The following is a 21,757-nucleotide window of genomic DNA, read 5'->3' as shown; positions in this document are numbered from 1 at the left end:
TTTCCATCGATCTTCAATCTCATCTTCAAGGATCGGTTTAGGATTGACAAGGAACAATGAAGTTAGTTTGAGTATAGCTCTCAAGCATTCATTAAAAGCTTGACTTACGCTCCATCCAGATCTAATATAATCGACCTTGATAGATCTATTCTTCTCGTGATGAGCCAAGATGTTTAAGAACATTGCTAGCTTTTCACTACTTGACATATATTTACCATCAGTCAAACCTCCGACATCCTTAGTTAATAGAACTAAATTATGAAAGGCATTTCTATCCATTCTTAACTTGTCGATACATACAATGTCACTATCATTTATGATACAATTTAAGTGAGAAATAACTTTTGGTATTCGGACACTCATACGGTACCTAATCTCATGCACATTTCTGTATTGCCTTCTTAGTGAATGACCATGAATAGCCATAAAAAGGCAAATAAGGACTACAAGAAATTGTTGGCACATTATCTCCTCAAGAATAATATAATCAGTACTCGAAAGATGTTGAAGATCCATAATAACACCTAAGTTTTTCATAAAAATTAGACAAAATCAATACACACAATATGAACAGAAATCTATAAATTTTAAGCATAGATACTAATAGTGACGATGTTGTTCAGAAACTTTCAACCCACAAAATACTAATTAATTTGCAAGCACATTTCAATTCACCTATTTACAACCATTTGGGAACAAGAACGAAAGAAAAGAAGAAAAGAAAAAAGTTCAAACCTGTATAAACCCTACACGGCTAATAGTGACGATGTTGTTCAGAAATTAACCCTACACACTACGCCTTCTCCATAGCCAAAGAAGAGAAAAGACCGCGAGAGAAAAAGGAAAGGCGCCAAAAAGCAGAATAGCGTGAATTCTTTACCAATTCTGAAGGATGTATATAGAAATTGAGGGGCAATTCAGTCATTTCGTTTCCTTGTCCAAGTATTAGTAAACCTGGGATTAGTAATCCCTAGATATCCTTGGTATTAGATAAGACCACATATGATGTATTAAGTTATCCATGTATTAGGTATGTTTGAGTTGAATTGTGTAACCAAACATTGTATTAGGGGGATTAAATTTTAATCCAAGGACTATTTTAATTAATACATCCTACCAAACGGCTCCTTAAGGTTTAGGGTTTTCATCAAGGAAGCGCCCCCATTTTCATCGTCATGGACCGGCCGGAGCCGGAAAAACCCGACGTCCTTCCTTCTACAGCTTTGGCATATCTTGATCGGAACTACTGGTAAGTAAGTAGCAGTATGTTCGTTCTTTAGTCCAATTCGCTTTCTCCTTTTAATCTCCCTTTCACATGCTCAGGGATAAGAGGTTCGCTCAAGAGGAACACTACGAATGGTTCAAAGATTACTCCCATTTCCGTCACATTGTTCTTCAACACATTAAACCTCAATCTTCTGTAAGTTTCTCTCTGTCTGTCTAATTCAATCTACTAAGTCTTGACGTTGAAAATAAGGGAGTATTTATTGTAAAAGTGGAACTTAGTTTTAGCTGAGGTGACAGGTTTTGGAGCTAGGATGTGGAAATTCTCAGTTGTGTGAAGAATTATATAGAGATGGCATTACTGAATTGACCTGCATTGATTTGTCTCCCATTGCAGTGGAGAAGATGAAACAAAGATTGATAAACAAGGGATACAAAGGTATGAGATAATTTCTACTTGTTCAAATTTATGCTATTTGATTGGTTGCTTTAGCTTATGTTTGGCTGTTATAGAACAAATTGGTTAGTCTTTTTGTTGTTTGATTGCCTTAGAATATGATTCTATTTGACATGTGAATATTTTTATATACAGAGGGCCAGATATGATTAACTACTTTCCTCTTAACGTTAAGGCAAACAGAGGAGGTTACCAACTAGTAATGTAGTTCCATCTTACCAATAGGAAGGAGAAAGAAAGGAGAGGATCATTACCTTTCTTCTTTATTTTCGTTACTCAAACTGATAGTCTATTTTCTTTATGAGTTGATCAGGGTCTAATGATCTTTGGACTTTCCTTTGGTTTTATTCTATTTTGACCAATTTTATTTTTTTTATTTGTTGATGTGCAAACGTTTTATTCATTGCCAAAGAATGTCATATGAAGATACTGATGAATTCCCTTTAGCTTTTTTACCTCTTCCGCTCCATCAGAAAACTGTGCCAAGATTACACATTAGTTGTTGTAGCGTTTACTCTAGTAGGAGCCATCAATGCCAAAATAACAGTTATTGGCGCTGATCCTTTATTCTGTTTTCTCTTTAGAACTTTGCCTTTGCCTTTGCTTTGATTAGTTTTAGTGTCTGATTGGTAACGTTGGGTTGGCATGCTGGGACATCTTGGTGTAGCCATTGAATCCTCTACAATAGTTTTGTTTACGCATTTTACTCCCATCTCCTTTCCTTCAATCCGCTTGTTAGAGTTCGTAACTTCTGAACTACTCTGTGTGCTTAACGGTGTAGAATTAGCTCCACAATTTGACAGTTCTTGTTTATCTGCACCAGTACCATCATGCGCTACGCTTGTCAGTTTGTGAACAGTATTTGCACCAAAATTTAGAGTGTCTTCCTTAGGAGTGAGTAATGTCCTCAAAGTGCGAGATAAGCCCTTCTCAGTAGGAGCTGAGCTTTCTTGAGACTCAATCTCAGTTTCAATGTGTTCTACATCATCTTGGGAATCACACGTTGTTTCGTTTGCCCCAGCCAATTTTTTAGCTTCTCTGTGTTTCAGGTTTTCTCTGATGCCTTGTTATGTGCTTTCAAGATCTTAAATGCATCTGGAAAATCACGAACTGCAGACACTTTACGTCTTTTTGGAAACCGACAAGGGTACACCAACAAACATAGCTTGTTTAGCAAATGAGGATTTTCCGCATCTTCTAATGCATTCTCTACAATTGGAACATTTTCAACCATTGGAAAACTGTTATTATCATGCTCCCCACATTCAAACTCGCCAATGGCTTCTTTATCCTTGATAGCCTCATCATGGAACTCCAAATCTACATCAGATTGTAATACTGCCACTAGTTTGACCGTCACCACAGGCTCTTGTTTCTCAAATTCTTCTCCACTCGAGAATGCACCTACCACGGGATCAGCTAAACCTCCTTGAGACATAAAATCAACCTCAAATGTTCGTGACATTCATCATTTGTTTCTACATCACCAGATTTCCCCACGCAGTGCTCTTGGCATTTCTTGTCAACTACTTCATAACTCTTAAGATCCTTTGGAAAATCACGAAGTGAGGAAACCATACGCCTCTTCGGCTTAATCCTATCACATTCTCTTGTTTTTAACTCATTTACCATATCAACACAATCTCCATCACCCACCTGAAAATTCTGTTTAAGCGTATCTACAACCTTAATCACATCTATATGCTCAGTGCTTCCACACTCATCAACACTTCCTATCTGAACAATTTGTTCACCATCCTTCTTATCCCCTGAAATCTCATAACCTAATGTTGAATCTGCATTTCGTTCACAAACAACTGGCTCACCATAGACTAACTTTTCTCCAACTGTTCTTAGAAGGTTTTGTGGAAATTGTTTATTTTGACCAATTGAACCGTAAAATTAAAACATTTTTCGTTAGCTTAAGTGGAGTGTGATGGATGATCCTTTGTATGAAGATTGAGGTCTCAGGTTTGAACCTAGGTTCTCATTGCTTGCCCACTCCAGATAAATTATTCGTTAACGCCTAAAAGAAAAAAAGATAAACTTAAACAATGATGGCATATAGAAGTTAGGAGGAGTTCTCGAGTAAATATAATATCTTCTAAGAGAGAAAAAGGAGCAAGAAGATGCTAAGAATCAGGTAACTTTTGAAAGTTGATGGTAACTCATATGTGCATTGCTGCATTATACACAAGCTTGTCCAACCCTTGACTCTAAGCTGCCTGAACATTCTGTATAATAATTCTTTTTCTGGTTGAGATAGTGTCTTCACAATTTTCATGCTTATGAAATGCTCTGTGCAAAGTCAAAAACAGGTTTTGACAAGGAATTTCTATGGTAGCTTAGCCAACATTTTTCTGAAACTAAGATTAGATGACAGAGAGTTGTGTTTTATAAGAATATTTGTTTATTATCATCCCATCCGGAGTTTAAGAAATTTTCTGGCTACAAAAACTTAAATAAGAGTATTCGCATTTGGTGATTCCAAGTAAAAGAGTTCAATTGTATTGGATAAAAGAAGGTTAACACATAACAAAAGTTTATATGTCTGACAAATTAAGGGTGTTGAGATGCTCCACTGTTGATGTTTTATGTTATCAATGTCAACAGAAATAAAAGTGCTGGAAGCTGATATGCTAGACCTGCCTTTTGAAGATGGATGTTTTGATGTGGTTATAGAGAAAGGAACAATGGTATTATTAGAAGTTTTATTTTGCATGTACTACCTAGTGCAGCAGACTGCCAATCATTTTTCCTTTTCAAATGATCAGTTAATTATATGTAAGTTTTTGAACTTCATTTATATTGTTTGAAATTGAAGGATGTGTTGTTCGTGGACAGTGGTGACCCCTGGAATCCACACCCTGCAACAGTGGAGAAGGTGATGAAAATGCTTCATGAAATTCACAGAGTTCTGAAACCTGAGGGCATATTTATATCTATCACATTTGGCCAGGTATTAAGAGCTTTTTCTGCTTTATTTTTTAGTTTTTATTTGTAAATAGTAAGAGCAGCAGGACGTAACCAACACCTTATCTCTTTTCTATCAATTCCCTTACTCAAAGCCTGTTTTTTTTTTTTTTTTTTTCATTCTGTTGCTAAACGCCTCTAAATTTCTTCATTTTGCTTTTGTTGGCCAGCCACACTTCAGGCGCCGGTTCTTTAGTGATCCTGAGTTTACCTGGTCTATTGAGTGGAACACTTTCGGAGAAACATTCCACTATTTCTTCTACGTCTTGAAAAAGGTAAGTTGTAGGTCCAGAAAAGTTGTCTCGCTCCATATGATGTTGGCTTACCTAAAGGGTTTTAAAGTTAGATACTGAATTGAAGTACTAAACTAATACAGGGACAAAGATCATCAGAGAGCGAGGAGTGCAGGGAGAAAACTCATATGCCATCAATATCTCTATACCATGACGAATTAGAGGGTGAAGACTTTTTATTCAGAACCAACATTGATGAGATGGAAAGCTAGAAGTGAAATGTAAATTGCGATTCGCCACCCATTGCTTTATGTCTTTGTTTTAGGATTGGGATTTTATATTTAAAAAAATGTAATTTTTCCATCACTATGACATTAGTTAATTTCATTTTTAACAATTTGGCTGTACATTCTGGGACCAAAAAAAAGGGGTTGAACCAACCTTCGAACTTGTGGTTAACAGCCAGACGCTCTAACCAACTGAGCTACTCCAGCTTCTTGTTATTGCCATCTCATGAAGAGCAATTTGACTGGGGCTGGAACTTGGAGGAATACGCTCTTTCTCATCCATTCAGGAGAATGACGGGAAGTGAATAGTAGTTAAGGATGGGTGTAGACCCGTAAGGCATGAATAATCATCATGGGAAACCTGACTATCATTCTGAAGAACCAAAATTAAGTTTTATCTATTCATTAATGGGAAACCTGCAGCTGTTCTTTTTCTTTCTATAAGAAATTAGCTATGGGAAGTAGATAAATTTCTTTTCAAAAAAATATAGTTGAAATTAATTATACTATGTTACTCCACTTAAATTTTCTTTTGGGATATCGTAACAAGTTTTAATATAGCAAGTTGTTGCATAAAATATAGTGAGGTGCAAAAGTCGTTCTTGAAGTATTAAGGAGCAGATTATCAGTCCTACTCAAGTTGTATTATCCTCTTTACCTATTATTCAACACAAAATTACAGGTTTGTGTTATGTTCCTTTGCTTATATTCTTGGCCATGGAATGGACATTAAAAATTGGATAGTTTTTGTTCTTCAATTTCTTAGTTCTAATTGCTAGTTAAATTATTTCTCGATTTTATTCCTTCAAGTCATTAGAGGCTACAAAACTTCTAGTCTAACAGTGATCGCATGATTTGCAAATACAGTAAAACTTTACCGAATTAATACTTGATAAATTAATAATCTTTCTAAGATAAAAAAAATTTTGGTTCTGACTTAGGTCAATAAAAAGAATCACTCATTTCGATAAGATAATATATTTTCAGAAGAGTCCTATATAAATATATGTTCCCATTAATATTATAATTTAATAATTTTTTGAAAGTACAAATATATATTAAACAATTTAGTAAAATATGATTCCATTGTGTTTTGCTTTTTGTTAAAATTTAAATTTAGTTGAAATCCATCTCTAACTTTTCTTGTTGCATCCAACAATCCTGATATAACTGTAAATCTTTTTGAGTGCATGTGGAATGATATCATTTGTACTCTCATAATGCTTTACGTATTTGATTTGTCATTGTTGATTTTGTGACACATTTTAATGAGAAGTCATTTTTTGATATTATTTCAAGAATTTTCCTATGTTGCGTATATAATTTATTCTCTCATCATCATCATCATAGATCAATTAAAAATTTTATATGGTCTTTAAAATTTATATGTTGTTAATTATTGTTATTTATAGTACTTCATCATTTTAAATAATATATGTTACTTCCTTAATCCCAACTTATATGACAGTGATAGAATTTCAAAAGTCACCCAAACTTTTTGTATGTCTTTAAAAAATTTTAAGTTGCTAATTGTATAAAACAATTCTAAAATTGCTAATCTTAAAGTTAATATTTCTACTAAAACTAAATATGAAATAATCTCATTTTTTTTTTATGAAATTATAATTCAATTGTAGACAAACCACCGCTAAGGCTTTGAAATAACATTGTCAGATGCAGGCATATCGACAAACAACTCTGCGTCTGGACGCTTCTAATACTAAAGCAATCACCACAATTATAATATAAACAAATCTAAAATTGTTATAATTCCACTAAAAGTAAATATGAAATAATCCCACGTTTCATTATGAGATTATAATTCAATTGTAACCAAACCACTGCTAGGACTTTGAAATAACCTCGCCAGATGTAGATATATCGATAGACAGTTGTCTGCGTCTAGTCGCTTCTGGACGCTTCTAATACTAAAGTAATTACCACAATTATAATATAAAACAATTCTAAAATTGTTACGTTTTCACTAAAAGTAAATATGAAATAATCCCACGTTTTATTATGAATTATAATTCAATTGTAACCAAACCACCGCTAAGACTTTGAAATAACCTTGTTAGATGTAGGTATATCGACAGACAGCTGTCTGAGTCTGAACGCTTCTAATAGTAAAGTAATTACCACAATTATTACATAAAACAATTCTAAAATTGCTAATTTTATAGTTAATATTTTTACCAAAAATAAATATAAGATAATAGCTTTTTATTTTTTATTTTTTTAACTGCTACTATAAACTATAAAATTCAATTGTAACCAAACCACCGCTAAGACTTTGAAATAACCTTGCCAGATACAGACAACTGTCTGCGACTAGTTACTTCTGGACGCTTCTGATACTAAAGTAATTACCACAATTATAATATAAAACAATTCTAAAATTGTTATGTTTCCACTAAAGGTAAATATGAAATAATCCCATATTTTATTATGAGATTCTAATTCAATTGTAACAAAACCACCGCTAAGACATTGAAATAACCTCGCCAGATGTAGGTATATCGACAGACAACTGTCTGCGTCTAGTCGCTTCTAATACTAAAGTAACTACCATAATTATAAGATAGAACAATTCTCAAATTGTTATGTTTCTACTAAAAGTAAATATGAAATAATCCCATGTTTTATTATGAATCACCGCTTAGACTTTGAAATAACCTCGCCAGATGTAGGTATATCGACAGACAGTTGTCTGCGACTGGTCGCATCTAATAGTTACCACAATTATAACATAAAACAATTCTAAAATTGCTAATTTTATAGTTAATATTTTTACTAAAAGTAAATATAAAATAATTTCATATTTTATTATGAAATTATAATTAAATTATAATCAAATCGTTGTAATTCTTTGAAATAACCTAGTTAGATGCAGATGTGTTAACGGACAACAGACTGTTTCTGACCATTTTTATAAATGAAAAAGTAATTACCACAATTTATAATATAAAAACAATTCTAAAATTACTGATCTCAAAGTTAAATTTTTTACCAAAAATAAATATAAAATAATAGTTTTGTTTTTTAATTACTACTGTAAACTATAAAATCCAATTTAACAAATTCACCGTTAACTAAACAAAGGAGGATACTGACAATCTTCTCCACATCAAAACGCGTCGTTCTGTTAAATTCTTCCTTTGTAAGCCTCTCCAACGACGTCGTATGACTGTCCCAACTCCAACTCTAACTTGGATTCCCAGCCTCAGCTCCGGAGAAGCTAAAAATAAGTAAAGCCCTTTTCCCATAAAATTAAAAAAAATCACAGAAACATACATATTTTTCTCTATATCCTCTCGCCGGCCGGAGATATACCTCGCCGGAAAAACAACAACTTTACTCAAGGAATCTCCGTTTTTCTATATCATCTTCGGTGATAAGCTGATTGGAAAGCTCGAATTCTCTCTTCGATCCATCTGTTTTTTGATTCATACATTTTTTTTGGGGGGGGGGTTTAATCTGTGCAGCGGCGGCAAGTGAATGGAGGATTACGGGAGCAGCGACGAAGATATATATTCGTCTGATCAAGAATCTTACGACGGACTCGAGAATGAGGAGGCTGATTCTCAATGGGGCTCTTCCACAGGAAATTCCTGCAAGGTGCTTTAGAATCCCTAGAATTTTTCTTTATGACTGATTTTTTAGTTTAATTGTTTCGTGTTTTGTGTTGAACCTATAATTTTGATGATCATGTATGTGATAGGAGTAGTAATTTGTAATTTCAAACATTTAGGATTTTAGGTCAGTAAGTATTTGTGTAATTATCTTGCTAGTTTGGGATTAGGGCATAGTTGATTGATTGAAGTTTAGGGTATTTACCAGGCTTTTTTATTTATAGGTTTTAAGTTTTTTTTTTTTTGCAAATTTCTTTGTCTAAACTGTAGTAAAGAAAGTGTCTTTGAAATTACCACCTTCAATTAAGGTGGGTTTTCTGTGGATTTCAATTGAATGCTTCGCCATTGTTGTTGGCTCCCTTTTTTTATATTCTTTGGCCCTCACATTATAGGTTTTGTTTGAAAATTTACACTTTGTTTTACAGGTAATCACAAGGGAGTCTCTCTTGGTGGCACAGGTAAGAAGTCTTGCAAAGTTTTGCTTGACGCTTGAAGTTTGTATTGTATTGTTCGTCTTAATATCTCAGATGTTTCATGATTGTGCTAGAGAGAAGATTTGCGGAGAGTAATGGACTTGCTCTCACTAAGAGAACACCATGCAAGAACCTTGCTCATTCACTACCGTTGGGATGTTGAGAGGTTGTTTGCGATTCTTGTTGAGAAGGGAAAAACTTGCTTATTTGCTGAAGCAGGGGTAACTATTCTTGAAGAAGTTGATGTTGACTCGTCTGTGTCTTCTTCGACTATGATGTGCGGCATATGCATGGAAGAGGTAGCGGGGAGTGAGGTCACGAAAATGGACTGTGGCCACTGCTTCTGCAATGACTGTGAGAACTAATTCTTTGAGTAGAACCACCTATTTATTGATTCCACCAGACTTCATTCTACTTCTTATAAACTTGTTAATCTTGAATTTTTGGCCTTCTGGTTCTAATTAGTAAGTAGCATAAAATACAATTTTGTTGCGACTGTTTTTAAGATTTATGAGCAGAGGGTCTATGGGAAACAACCTCTTTACCTCTGAGGTGGGGGTAATGTCCACGTACACTCTACCTGCCTAGACCCCACTTTGTGAGACTACACTGGGTATGTTGTTGTTTTTAAGATTTATAAGGTTTTTGCTTCTATATCAAAAGGTGTGCTCTTTTTATTTTCAAATGGTTTCTACATTTGGTTTCTTTAAGACCTGTCTAACTAAAGTAGTTCCAGTGTTCTCTTTTTTGTTACATGCTAATCAAATTGCAATCTTTTCTGCTACTTATTTTCATTTTTGTGCTGGAGATAGACTAATTCTTATTTTGTTTGTTTAGGTTGGACAGAGCATTTTATTGTGAAAATAAAGGAGGGGCAGAGTAAGAGAATAAGGTGCATGGCTCATAAATGCTTTGCTATCTGCGATGAAGCTGTTATCAGAAAGCTAGTTAGTAAAAGGCATCCTGATTTGGCAGAGAAATTTGATCGGTTTCTCCTTGAATCATACATTGAGGACAATAAAATGGTGAAATGGTGTCCAAGTATCCCTCATTGTGGGAATGCTATACGGGTAGAGACCGATGAGTTCTGTGAAGTAGAATGTTCATGTGGTTTACAGTTCTGTTTCAGTTGCTTATCAGAAGCACATTCGCCTTGTTCTTGCTGGATGTGGGAACTTTGGACCAAGAAGTGCCGAGACGAATCAGAGACTGTTAATTGGATTACAGTTCACACTAAGCCTTGTCCGAAGTGTCATAAACCGGTCGAGAAGAATGGAGGTTGCAACTTAGTTAGCTGCATTTGTGGGCAAGCATTTTGGTGAGTTTATTCTGGATGTCTATTTTGTACCTAGATTTCTCTTAACTGAAAGCTTATTCTGATGTTATTGATGAACAAATCAATAACATATATGTCAACACCGTTGGTGCTCCATTTGCAGAGATCATGGCTTGATGGCACAACTTTTTGTTTTACCCTAGTACTTTAAAAACTGGAAAAACCTTAAAGATTGAGACTCCTTTTGGAATTTTAGGATCAGGGTCGGATTTGATGCAATACTTTCTGTTATAACTGAGATATCCCCGAGGATCAGTGGTGCACAGACCGAAACTCAGCGGACAATGGCTCCACTCCTCTGTCCTTCTCCACTTAAATACCATACTTTTATCTGTGGCAAGGTTTGAACCCGTGACGTGCTCCTAGCTCACACATCACTCGCTGCGCTGCACTGCACTCTTACCACTAGACTAAAGCCTGGAGGCGATCCAAAATTTTAATCTAGTTTGAAGTCAACTTATATCTAGTTTAACTTGAGTTGTATTGATCTTTGCTTGGAAGAATTTGGATTTCTAGGGCTCACTGTCTTGTCTTTAGTTGAGGTTCCTTTTTTTTTTTGGATAAAGTAACTAATTTTGTTGATGATGGGAGAAAAAGAACTTCAGAAATATACCAAAAGTAGGAACCTAATTTTGATTCTCTATGGAAGTTAACTACTTATCTATACAAGTAGGAATGTTGTGGATGCACCACACAACATTGACAACGACACGTTAGTGGCGGGGACACCAAAACGAAGCTGATCCTCAAGTGTATGATGCCATCTTTTTTTTGATGAAGTAAGGAGATTTCATTAGAAGGCATCAATAAGATGCAAGTGTACGATGCCTTTCTCAACCCCTTCAAATGCTCTCATATTCCTCTCTTTCCAAATCACCCACATTAGGGCTGAGGGGCAACTTCCCACGCGTTGAATCTTCTCTTTATTTTCCCAAAAGACCATGGTACAACATCCCAGTATTTAATTAAGGTTTTTTAAACTAGAAATTCTAGACCTCACACTTATTTCAACACTAACAACGTCTAACCAAACCCAAAAGGTTCATGTCAGCACATGTAAGTATACCAACAATAACTAAACATTAGTCTCAATCAGTTGGTATCTCCTGTATATATACTTAGTTTACATTGTGTTCTATGCTTTACTAAGTCTGCATGAGGAAATTATATGCCTTTTGAGACAGCTTTTCCTCCATGTAAGTTTAAGTTTATTTTGTTCCCATATTAATATCTCCAATGATCATGGTGTCAGTGCTATGAGCTTGTGCATTTGGATGTTTGTGTAAGACATGACTTAATCATCTCAACAATCTTATCTCATTCATCCGTATGTTTCTACTTGCACTATGTCATACGTGATGATTTCTATTGTTGTCTAGTCTTGAATGATTGCACATATATCTTTGTCTGTTCGCACTGCTGTAACATTTATCTTATGGGTATGGCTTGATTTAGTGGCCAATATGCACACCTATTTCCATTGTTAGTCTTACAATTGTTACTAGGATTTTCTCTACACTAGGTATTCTCTTATCACATAGTACTCCCTTAGCATCCTTCATTTCAACATGATATTATTCCCGAAAATGGAGTCTAAGTACCTTAATTGTATACATTTTAGGCACTACAACAGTACAACCTTGTCTAATCTCACTTCAACCTCATTTTTGTTATATTGGCTAAACTTGCAATGCTTATATTGTCTTACTTGAACTGTGTTGAGCTATATCATTGTCTTTATATGGACTGTGTAATGGCTTCCAAAGGGGTTTTTGAAGATTTTATACTCACTCCACCTTAACTTTAGAGTTTTGAGTTGGATGTTCAAATTCTTTTGCCTGGTGCGCATATTCACTCTTTTAAGTTTGAGTGTTGTTTGACCCATTTCGTTCCAATAATCAACAGTTTGGGTTTCCTAACGCTAAAAAACTTCTCTACATTCTCTCATAAGTTTGAGTGTTGTTTGACATTACTTATGCCAGCACTAAAGGGAATTTCTTCTTTCTCAGTTTAGTTGGTTGATCTTGTTACATTTTTCTTTGTGCTGTAGTTGGCTATGTGGTGGAGCTACTGGCCGAGATCATACTTGGTCAAGTATCGCTGGTCACAGCTGTGGTCGTTATAAAGAAGATCAGGAAAAGAAGTCTGAACGGGCTAAGCGTGATCTCTATCGCTACATGCATTATCACAATCGTTATAAAGCTCATACGGATTCTTTTACACAGGAGTCTCGTCTGAGGGAGACCATAAAAGAAAAGGTAGCAAGTTTGGAATCAAGGGATTCAAGATTGAGAGATTTTAGTTGGGTTACAAATGGACTTTATAGGCTTTTCAGATCAAGACGGGCTCTCTCGTTTTCATACCCATTTGCATTTTATATGTTTGGTGATGACTTATTTAAGGATGAAATGACAAATGAGGAAAAGGAAATAAAACAGCATTTATTTGAGGACCAGCAACAGCAGCTTGAGGCCAATGTTGAAAAGTTATCAAAAGTTTTTGAGGATCCATTTGATGGTTTTGAAGAGACAGAGATTATGGACATGAGGATGCAAGTCTTGAATCTCTCTGTGGTAACTGATACACTATGTAAGAAAATGTAAGTAGACATTTGGATGTCCTGAGTTATTGGTAGTTTTAGTGAGAAACTGATGTTAATGCTGATTTTCAGGTATGAATGCATTGAGACTGATTTATTGGGAGCTCTACAGTTCAGTAGTCACAATATAGCTCCGTACCAGTCAAAGGGCATTGAGAGAGCAACAGAGCTTAATGGAGGCCGGAACACCAAAGCAAACAACAACATTACATGTCAAAAAGCCCATGACCAGACAAATGGTGAAGTTTCCATCCTCTCTCATGCCAGAGTACCTATGTAGATCAGTCATCTCTTCCTACTGGGGTGTGGTAGTTTATTGTGTCTACCTTACAGTTTTCATTGCTTTTGCAAGTGATAGAAGTACTTTACATCATCTCATAGTTAATCAAACTTATTCCCCCAAAAAAGGTTACCCCACACCATAGAACGGTATTTGACTTGCTTGGGAATGCTTTAATTTAAGTGTTTTAGACATGCTATTAGTTGTTTGGGAATGCTTTTTACTTTTAAGTAGTTATGCTTTCTATTATTCAATAATGCTTTGCATCATCATCATTCAGTTGAGCTGGTGGACTGGCAAACTGTGTCAAAGGGAAGCAGGTTGCCTTTCTTTAGTTGTTATCTTAGAGAGGGGCAACATTCTATGTTGCTGCTGTTTAAGGTAGTGGGTGCTAGTTGGAGTGGTCAGAGAGTTGGAGAATGGAAAAGTAGCCTTAGTCTCAAGCTATAGATTGCTGAAGCTAATATGAGAAGTATGTTTAATTAAAAGAAATGCCATGATTCGTAAATTTTACTTTTTTTTAAAAAAAAGGAGAGAGAGAGGGAGATGTCGTGATTGGTTGTTGCCCAAAGTCCCAAACCGTTTCTATTCTCTAGAAGGTCCCTATCTCCAGGAACTAAACCTATGAGAGAACTTGGCACTATTGATGATGGTCTTTGATTATTTTATGTGATGAATTTGTTAAGCATCAGGCAAGAGCTAGGTCGTAATTTGCAATTTTGCAAAAATAATATACTGTTCTAGTAACTTAATTGGTTGACCTGTGATTGATCAAGTACTAGACAAGTTTTCTGGTTATGTTGCAATTTCACCCAACCAAGCATTTGAGTTCAATATTATAATTCTGAACTGTCAGTGTTGAAAACATCTCCTCTTATTTCATCCTTGCAGTCGTCCACAATGAAATTAACTCATGTACTAACTTGTAGTGTTAAATCTCATAAACAAATTTGCGTTTTACATTCGAGAACTATTTACTTTCTTATCCATATCCATAAAGCATCTTCATCAGTTTGTTACCAAAAAGCACTTTAAGAACTATGGTTCCAAACATTAACAGTCACCATCACCATACAACAGTTTTTACCTTCCATATAAGAATTCTATTAGATCTTACTCAGTTCAATATTACACTACTAATTTTGTAGACAATCAAATCAATGCAAGTTATGTGAAATGCCTATTTTCTTTAGAAATGCTTCTGTTCTTGCCTACGTTCCCTCTTCTCCCTTATTCTCTTTTGCAGGATACGTCTTCCCTCTGTTTTTAAGGGGGGGAGGGTTTGATTGGGATGTACGGTGACTGTTTATCTAAGTTTGTTTCCTTTATTTTCATTCTTTTTGTTTGTTTTGGTAATGCAGGTTGTACATTATAACCAGAAAAAAGAGTTGTATTTGAACATTGTACTGCTTCTTGTACATCTTGCAGGAGGTTCCATAGAATTGGTTCATCCATCAGGTTGTGGAACTTCAGATGAGAGTGGATGCTCCTCAAGGAAGCGTACAAGAAAGGATTCCGGTGGTAGCTTTTTCGATCTTAACTTGCCTGCTGAGCTCATTGATAGGAATTGACTTTATTGAGTTGCTAGTTATTTTGAACCAAGTGTACAGCTCTGAAAAAGGAAAAAAGAAAAAAGAAAAAAAAAAAGACAGCTATTCTCAGAGAGTTGAGATGATAGTTTAACAGGTGATTGCATTTCACTGCGTCATCCTATTCCGTTCTTCAAATTTTTTGAGATGCCCTGTTAGAGGACAAAAATTACCTTAAAAAGTCGTTAGTTTTGGTCCAGATTTCAAATGTATAGCCTTTATTTGGCTTCTTTGGGCTAGGTAGTTATGTATTTTCTTACTGTCCCTTCCCAACACCCTCCTGTGAGCTCCTCTCATTGTGCACTCTAAACGGGCAATGCTCCCTTAGAACTTTTGGTTTCAAGTCCATTATGGGAAATATATTTGGTGAAATTTCTACATCAGTGTTGTTTTCTCTCGTAATTAGATGTCTCCTAATGCCTCTTTACATATTTGATGAGATTGATTCATGTATATTTGTAGACCTCCAGCATGATTTCTAACTAAATGCTGCAATTTCCCTGGAGATACAAATTTGTATCGTGATTTGAAATTTGTATCCTGCACAGTGAGTTATAACTAGTTTAACAACACCATGTATGTATGTTGGCTGCTAGCCTAGTGCAACCTTCTTCCTCTGTCTTGGTTTGGACCTGAAATATGAGTGAATTTACAGGTGGAGTTTTAGATTAGTCTAACAATGTTGCAACATGTAGGAGGAAGAGTAAGAGGAAGGGAAAAGTTCACTATATTGAAATGCTTTTCAAAAAAAGGTTTGTATACATGCTAAGAAAATAGATAATTCTAGAATCATACCAACTAAATGCTTTCGCGCAACATGCACCAAAGTAACATAGAAACAATGCATCTAATCACATAGGTATCCTAAAGGGCACATAATTATTAATAACATCAAAATTCATGAACTTTAGTGTATATAGAAATAATAAGAGAAAAAGCCCAAAATAGTCCGTTATCTTTAGGTTAAGACTCAAAGTCATCTTTGAATTTTCACATGGAGCACTAACAGTCCCTCATATTTGCAATATTGGTGCATTTTTTATCCTCCTTCAATTTTTTGCCTATTTTTTAATGTTGATTTGGTCCACAATTTCATGTATGGAATGTTCAACCATATTTATATATGTTTATAAAGAAGGTGAGAAGAAGAATACCTTATTCTATTCAATAGAAATATTATTGCTTCTAAACTAAGAACACCTTGACATATGACGTTGCAAGAAAATTATTTTTTGTACTATTGCACGTGAAATCAATGTGATTAACCTTTTGATTTTAGCTGCAATAGTGTTTATACTAATTAGAACAATATTTTCTTCTTCTCACCTTCTCTCACATCGAGTTATTATTTCTATTAAATACATAAAAGATGATTAAGTATTCCATACATAAATTGTGGATAAAATCAATGTTAAAAAAATAGGCAAAAGTTTAAGGGAGGTTAAAAATGCACCAATATTACAAACATGAGTGCCTATTAGTGTGGAAATTCAAAAACGACTTTAAATATTAACTAAAAAATAAAAGACTATTTTAGATTTTTCTCGAAATAATAATAATAATAATAATAATGATGATAATAATAATAATGTTTTTGGCTATTTAATAGCATAGCATATAAAAAAGAGTCCTATTTGCTATAATTCTTATCTACAACAACCTAACTCCTCGATATGCTGAAATTGTGGACAATATAAATTTATGTTGCTGCCTGTTATTCTCAATGTCTAGGTCCTCAGACACCGGGTTTTCCTAACACACTTTAATTACTATGACGTAAAATATTTATGCAATTAGATCACTTATAACAAGTAAATTTCTGTTATATTTGCACATGCAATATGTTTTGGTAAGATTTCCAGTAAGTCTTTAGAACGTTCTTTTCTAGATTCACACAATTACAAATACAGCACAAAGTGTACATTTATCTATGCATTATTTTTATTAAAAGAAAATATGGTTTTATTTTCTTATCTTCATCTAAACAAAATGGTATCCAAAGAAACAAAATAAAAAATATACGTAGTATTTATCAGTTATAGTTCCGAGAAAAATAAATGAATTTTCTACTGATTGAACATCTTTCTTTATCTAACCCCAGATTCTCTCTTTAATATTACTATTCATGTCCCCAATTTCCCATAGTCCAATTGTTGTTAATAAATTCAACACATCATATTGGTTACTCCCTCTCCGTTTCATTTTATTTGATCGTATTGATTTGATACACTCTTTTAAAAATTGTTTTGTAAGTTATCAAGAGATCTAAATTCTTAGAACAAAAAAAAAAAGGAAAAGTTGGGTTCTTACAAGATGCTAAGTTCTTTGATAACATTATTGACATTAACTTTAACATCAAGAGTCAAGAGATATTACAGGTAAATTAAATAATACAAGATTTCTCATATTATCTTACACTAAAGAAAGAAATATAGGTTAAAACAAATTCTAGAGCAAAGAAAAAGCAAAGTAGTTCAATACCTGGAAACGGAAAGTGCTAACCCTGAAAAAAAATGTAACAAAAAGATTATAAATAATGGAAGAGAGATAAAAGAAGTTAATCTCTATAGAGAAATTGTAGGAGATATTTGATTCAGTTTCAGAAAATTAAGGAAGAATTATAGGTACCGTTTCACAAAATAAATTAATCTATTAATTTTACGAATTCACTGTTTTAAAAATAATTTTTATTTTTAATGTATTAAAAAATGTAATTATTCTTTTTCTATTTTAACTTCAATATTAATAATTTTTCAAAATCTAAAACTAATGACTATTTTAAATATCAATTAATAAAATTTAATTTAATTTTAAAAATTAATAAAATTAACATTCAAAAAGTATAACACAACAATTAAAAGTGGTAGAAGAGAGTAACTTAAAAGCTACCTTTTTAAAAAAAAAAGTCAAATCAACTTTTAAGTGTGGCGTTATATATGAGATGATCATTAATATTGAACCTCTTACAATATATATATATTTTTAAAGTCAAATAAACTTTTAAGTGTGGCGTTATATATGAGATGATCATTAAGGAAGCTCTTAATTATCTATATACTTATTTCTATTACTATATATAATTGGTCTGTGAGCATGTGGAAATTATTAGCACTTTGGCTTAAAATAAGTAAAGCCCTTTCCCCATAAAATTAACAAAAAAACACATACATATTTTTCTCAAGTAACCTCCATTTTCTATATCATCTTTGGTGATAAGCTGATTGGAACGCTCGAATTCTCACTTCGATCCATCGGTTTTTTTATTCATTGGTCATTTTTTTGGGGTTTTCAATCTGTGCAGCAACGAAAAGTGAATGGAGGATTACGGGAGCAGCGATGAGGATATATTTATATATACATCTGATCAAGAATCTTACGACAGACTCGAGAATGAGGATATATAACTCCTCGATGCTGAAATTGTGATCAATATAAATTTATATTGCTTCTCAACATTTAGGTACTTTAATTACCATATCATAAAATATTTATACAATTAGATCACTTATAATATGTAATTTTTGTTACAAATATTTGTGTGACTTAAAATCACCGCTGAAATTTTGTTTTAAAATTTTAAGGGGCACATGCAATATGTTTTGGTAAGATTTCCAGTAAGTCTTTAGAACGTTCTTTTCTAGATTCACACAATTACAAATACAGCACAAAGTGTACATTTATCTATGTATTATTATTAAAAGAAATGTGGTTTTGTTTTCTTATAATCTTTATCTAAACGACTATGGTATCAACGAAACAAAATAAGAAATATATTATTTATCAGTTATAGTTTCGAGAAAAATAGAAATAAATAAATTTGGTACAGATTGAACATCTTTCTTTATCTAATCCCAGATTCCTTCTCTTTGACTAATATTACTATTACTATTCATGTCCCCAATTTCCCATAGTCCAATTGTTGTTAATAAATTCAACACATCATATTGATTACTCAATAAAGTTAAGTACTCCTTTCATTTCATTTTACTTGATCGTATCGATTTAACACTCTTTTAAGGATCTTTTTTTAATTAATTATTTTATAAATTATCAAGAGATTTAAATTCTTAGTAAAACAAAGAAGGAAAAGTCGGGTGCTTGAAAGATGCTAAGTTCTTTGATAACATTATTGACTTAAACTTTTAACATCAAGAAATATTATATGACTGTATATATTATATATAAAATGTCTCAGATTATTTTACACGGAAGAAAGAAATATAGCTTAAAAAATATTCTAGAGCAAAGAAAAAAGCAAAGTAGTTTAATACCTGAAAATGCAAAAAAGAACTACTGAAAAATGAAATAGTAAGTCAAAGAAAGAAGGCAGAGAAATTGTTGGAGATATTTGATACTGTTTCAGAAAATTAAGGAAGTTACGTGTACCGTTTCACAAAATAATTTTTTATTTATTTATTTGTTATTTTTAATATATCGATAAAAAAAATTTTTATCTTCATATTAATAATATTTCAAGACCTAAGATTAATGATTATATATCAATTAATATGAATGGCGTCGTAAAAACTTATATTAATTTATTTTTTTAAAAGTGAAAATTTTAAAGTGGACTAACAAAAATTAACCTTAACTTGTGATACTCATCCTAATGTGTTGGGAGTTAATCGAATCAGCGGTAAGTGTGGCATCATATGAGATGATCATTAATGAAGCTCTATTATCTATATACTTATGTTTTTATTAATTGGTCTGTGAGCATGTCTGTCACTTCCTTTAAAAATTGTTAGCACTTGGCTTACCAAGACCTATGGTTTTTTTTTTTGTTTTTTTATAATGATAGTGTGGAATCAGCTTATGTATCTCGATTAAATAACGAATTACTTTTTATTATGAAATAAAAAAATAAGAATAACTTACATAATAATGTATCTCGTGATTTTCTCCTATTTTATTAATCACTAAACTACATTGCCATGACCTAGGTTTTCTGCTAGGATCATTAGCTAATATTTTACATATTTCTTGTATTTATTTTTCAGTAATTAAATTAGAATGGATTTTTGTAAATAGCTTTTTCGTTTTACTGTTTGGCAAGTTACTTACGGTTCTTATATTTTAGACGAATATATGAAGTTGCTTGTTTTTTTGTTCTAGACATTTTAAATAAATACTCTTAATTAGGAATAAGTCAGTTTATGTATCTTGCTATGATATTAGTTCAAGTTGTATATATAATTGAAATAGTGAAAGGTAATATTCCTTCAATTTGCCTTAAAGAGACAAATTATTTACTTGTATTAGATTGAAACGTGACTTATCGCTAATCATAATTAGTTTGGAATTGATTGATCAATTGAGTGGAAGAGAAGAGAATTCACACGTAATGCAAGAGTTAGCTATCTTATTTTTTTAATTCAAAATTTTTATTAATTATTTGAATATAATTATCTTTGAAGTAATTAGATGTGAGCCAGGGAATAAACGAGGAGTGGATGTAGTTAAAAAGTAAACACGAAGTAAATTTTAAGTGTAAAAAATTATAAAAATACTGTAATAAATATGAACTTATAACTTTAGAATATAACGACTTCAATCATAAAAATCTCTGAGAAAGTAAAAATTCTGAATTTGCATATTAGCTATAGCTAGGAGTTAACCCCACATAAAAATATATCAAGCTAAATTAATGACATTGTTATCCCCGTTAATTTGAGTCTCGACTAAAGCCACAAAACCATAGGAAAGAAAGTGATTGTCGTACCAACATGGGTTGTGGTGCATCGGTAGAAGTGTTTCATCCTTAATTAGAGGTCTCAGGTTTGAGCCTTGGGTATGGAGACAATCCTGTTGGGAGTGTCACCCCCGAATGGGCCCTGCAGAACGCGATCCAAATTTAGTTCGAACTTCAATGTGAATTCTGAACACCGGATGAAAAGCCAAAAAAAAGTGATTGTTGTAAGGTGAGGCAATGAGTCACACGTGGGCGTTGGTCATCGATGTGTGCACCAAGAAAGTATTCACCCTTTAAACCAAAGAATGCATGTTTGTCTTTTCTCTATCAATATTTGTTCATCATCACTTTACAACTTTTAGAAAGAATGTCGTCTTTTCTTCTTTCAATTCACTGTTAAGTAATCATCCAAAATGCACATTGTCCCATGCATCTTACTAGCTGTGACACAATATATACTTTTCGGTCGTCCCACAACTAACAACATTCTATTACGATGTTTAGATTAATCTGAATTCACGCCGCGTCACATAGAATTAATATATAAAAAAGTATTTCTTTAACTATCAAAAATTTCCTTAATTTTAAGATTTAGATTCATGACTTCAAATAAAGGTTAATCTATAACGAATCATATTCATCTCGTCACACTTTTTTTATTATATATAATTACAACATAAATTGTTGACAAATGAATATTACTACTAGACTAGTCATTTCAATTTCTCACATTCTTTTTGCTTTGACCCTTCACCTTTCAGCCCTTTTGAGGTGATCTCTTGTTAGTGCATCTCCTTGAAGGATAAAGCCCACCAACTTACTTTTTTTAATATATCCATTCCTTTTCCCCCACAACTACGTACTGATAAGATTTGTTTCCCCCCGTGATTGGATTTGGGTGATATGATCTTATTTTTACGGTGTTATAATTAAATGATTTAAAAGAACGGTGAAGGAGAAAACATTATAAAACGACAGAGAC

At 33.2% G+C, this 21,757-nt stretch overlaps 3 protein-coding genes across 4 annotated transcripts in view; 2 read left to right on the top strand and 1 right to left on the bottom strand.

Annotated features, from left to right (window-relative positions):
- LOC125816642 (polyol transporter 5-like) overlaps nucleotides 1-21,757 on the bottom strand; it is a 267,811-nt gene that overhangs the window by 155,171 nt on the left and 90,883 nt on the right. The gene's annotated exons all lie outside the window — the stretch shown is intronic.
- LOC125816685 (uncharacterized) lies at nucleotides 1,129-5,210 on the top strand. The gene is made up of 7 exons (XM_049496311.1): nucleotides 1,129-1,249; nucleotides 1,324-1,420; nucleotides 1,525-1,663; nucleotides 4,295-4,377; nucleotides 4,506-4,640; nucleotides 4,825-4,929; nucleotides 5,031-5,210. Exons 1-7 carry the CDS (start codon nucleotides 1,176-1,178, stop codon nucleotides 5,157-5,159), a joined length of 762 nt encoding a protein of 253 aa, XP_049352268.1. The 5' UTR covers nucleotides 1,129-1,175; the 3' UTR covers nucleotides 5,160-5,210.
- On the top strand, nucleotides 8,468-15,463 carry LOC125816641 (probable E3 ubiquitin-protein ligase ARI2). Of its 2 annotated transcripts, none has more exons than XM_049496263.1 (7): nucleotides 8,468-8,792; nucleotides 9,232-9,264; nucleotides 9,354-9,633; nucleotides 10,117-10,597; nucleotides 12,666-13,214; nucleotides 13,287-13,453; nucleotides 14,923-15,463. In XM_049496263.1, exons 1-7 carry the CDS (start codon nucleotides 8,673-8,675, stop codon nucleotides 15,063-15,065), a joined length of 1,773 nt encoding a protein of 590 aa, XP_049352220.1. In that variant the 5' UTR covers nucleotides 8,468-8,672; the 3' UTR covers nucleotides 15,066-15,463. The 2 variants fall into 2 exon arrangements, with proteins under 2 accessions (XP_049352220.1, XP_049352221.1); XM_049496264.1 differs by having other exon boundaries at nucleotides 8,652-8,792; nucleotides 13,287-13,522; nucleotides 14,923-15,104.

The sequence above is a fragment of the Solanum verrucosum genome, unplaced genomic scaffold (genome assembly GCF_900185275.1).
Source record: "Solanum verrucosum unplaced genomic scaffold, falcon-dt-bn FXZP01000261.1, whole genome shotgun sequence".
NCBI lineage: Eukaryota > Viridiplantae > Streptophyta > Magnoliopsida > Solanales > Solanaceae > Solanum > Solanum verrucosum.
The sequence above is the reverse complement of the archived record's forward strand: the minus strand, read 5'-3'. Positions and strand labels throughout refer to the sequence as shown.

Excerpts from the sequence above, each read along its gene's own strand:
- LOC125816685 (XM_049496311.1), top strand. The coding sequence starts at position 1,176 with ATGGACCGGCCGGAGCCGGAAAAACCCGACGTCCTTCCTTCTACAGCT. Across the intron at positions 1,421-1,524 it reads ACATTAAACCTCAATCTTCT|GTTTTGGAGCTAGGATGTGG; the intron begins GTAAGTTTCTCT and ends CTGAGGTGACAG. Across the intron at positions 4,641-4,824 it reads TATCTATCACATTTGGCCAG|CCACACTTCAGGCGCCGGTT; the intron begins GTATTAAGAGCT and ends TTTGTTGGCCAG.
- LOC125816641 (XM_049496263.1), top strand. The coding sequence starts at position 8,673 with ATGGAGGATTACGGGAGCAGCGACGAAGATATATATTCGTCTGATCAA. Across the intron at positions 10,598-12,665 it reads ATTTGTGGGCAAGCATTTTG|TTGGCTATGTGGTGGAGCTA; the intron begins GTGAGTTTATTC and ends TTTGTGCTGTAG. Across the intron at positions 13,454-14,922 it reads AGCCCATGACCAGACAAATG|GAGGTTCCATAGAATTGGTT; the intron begins GTGAAGTTTCCA and ends TACATCTTGCAG.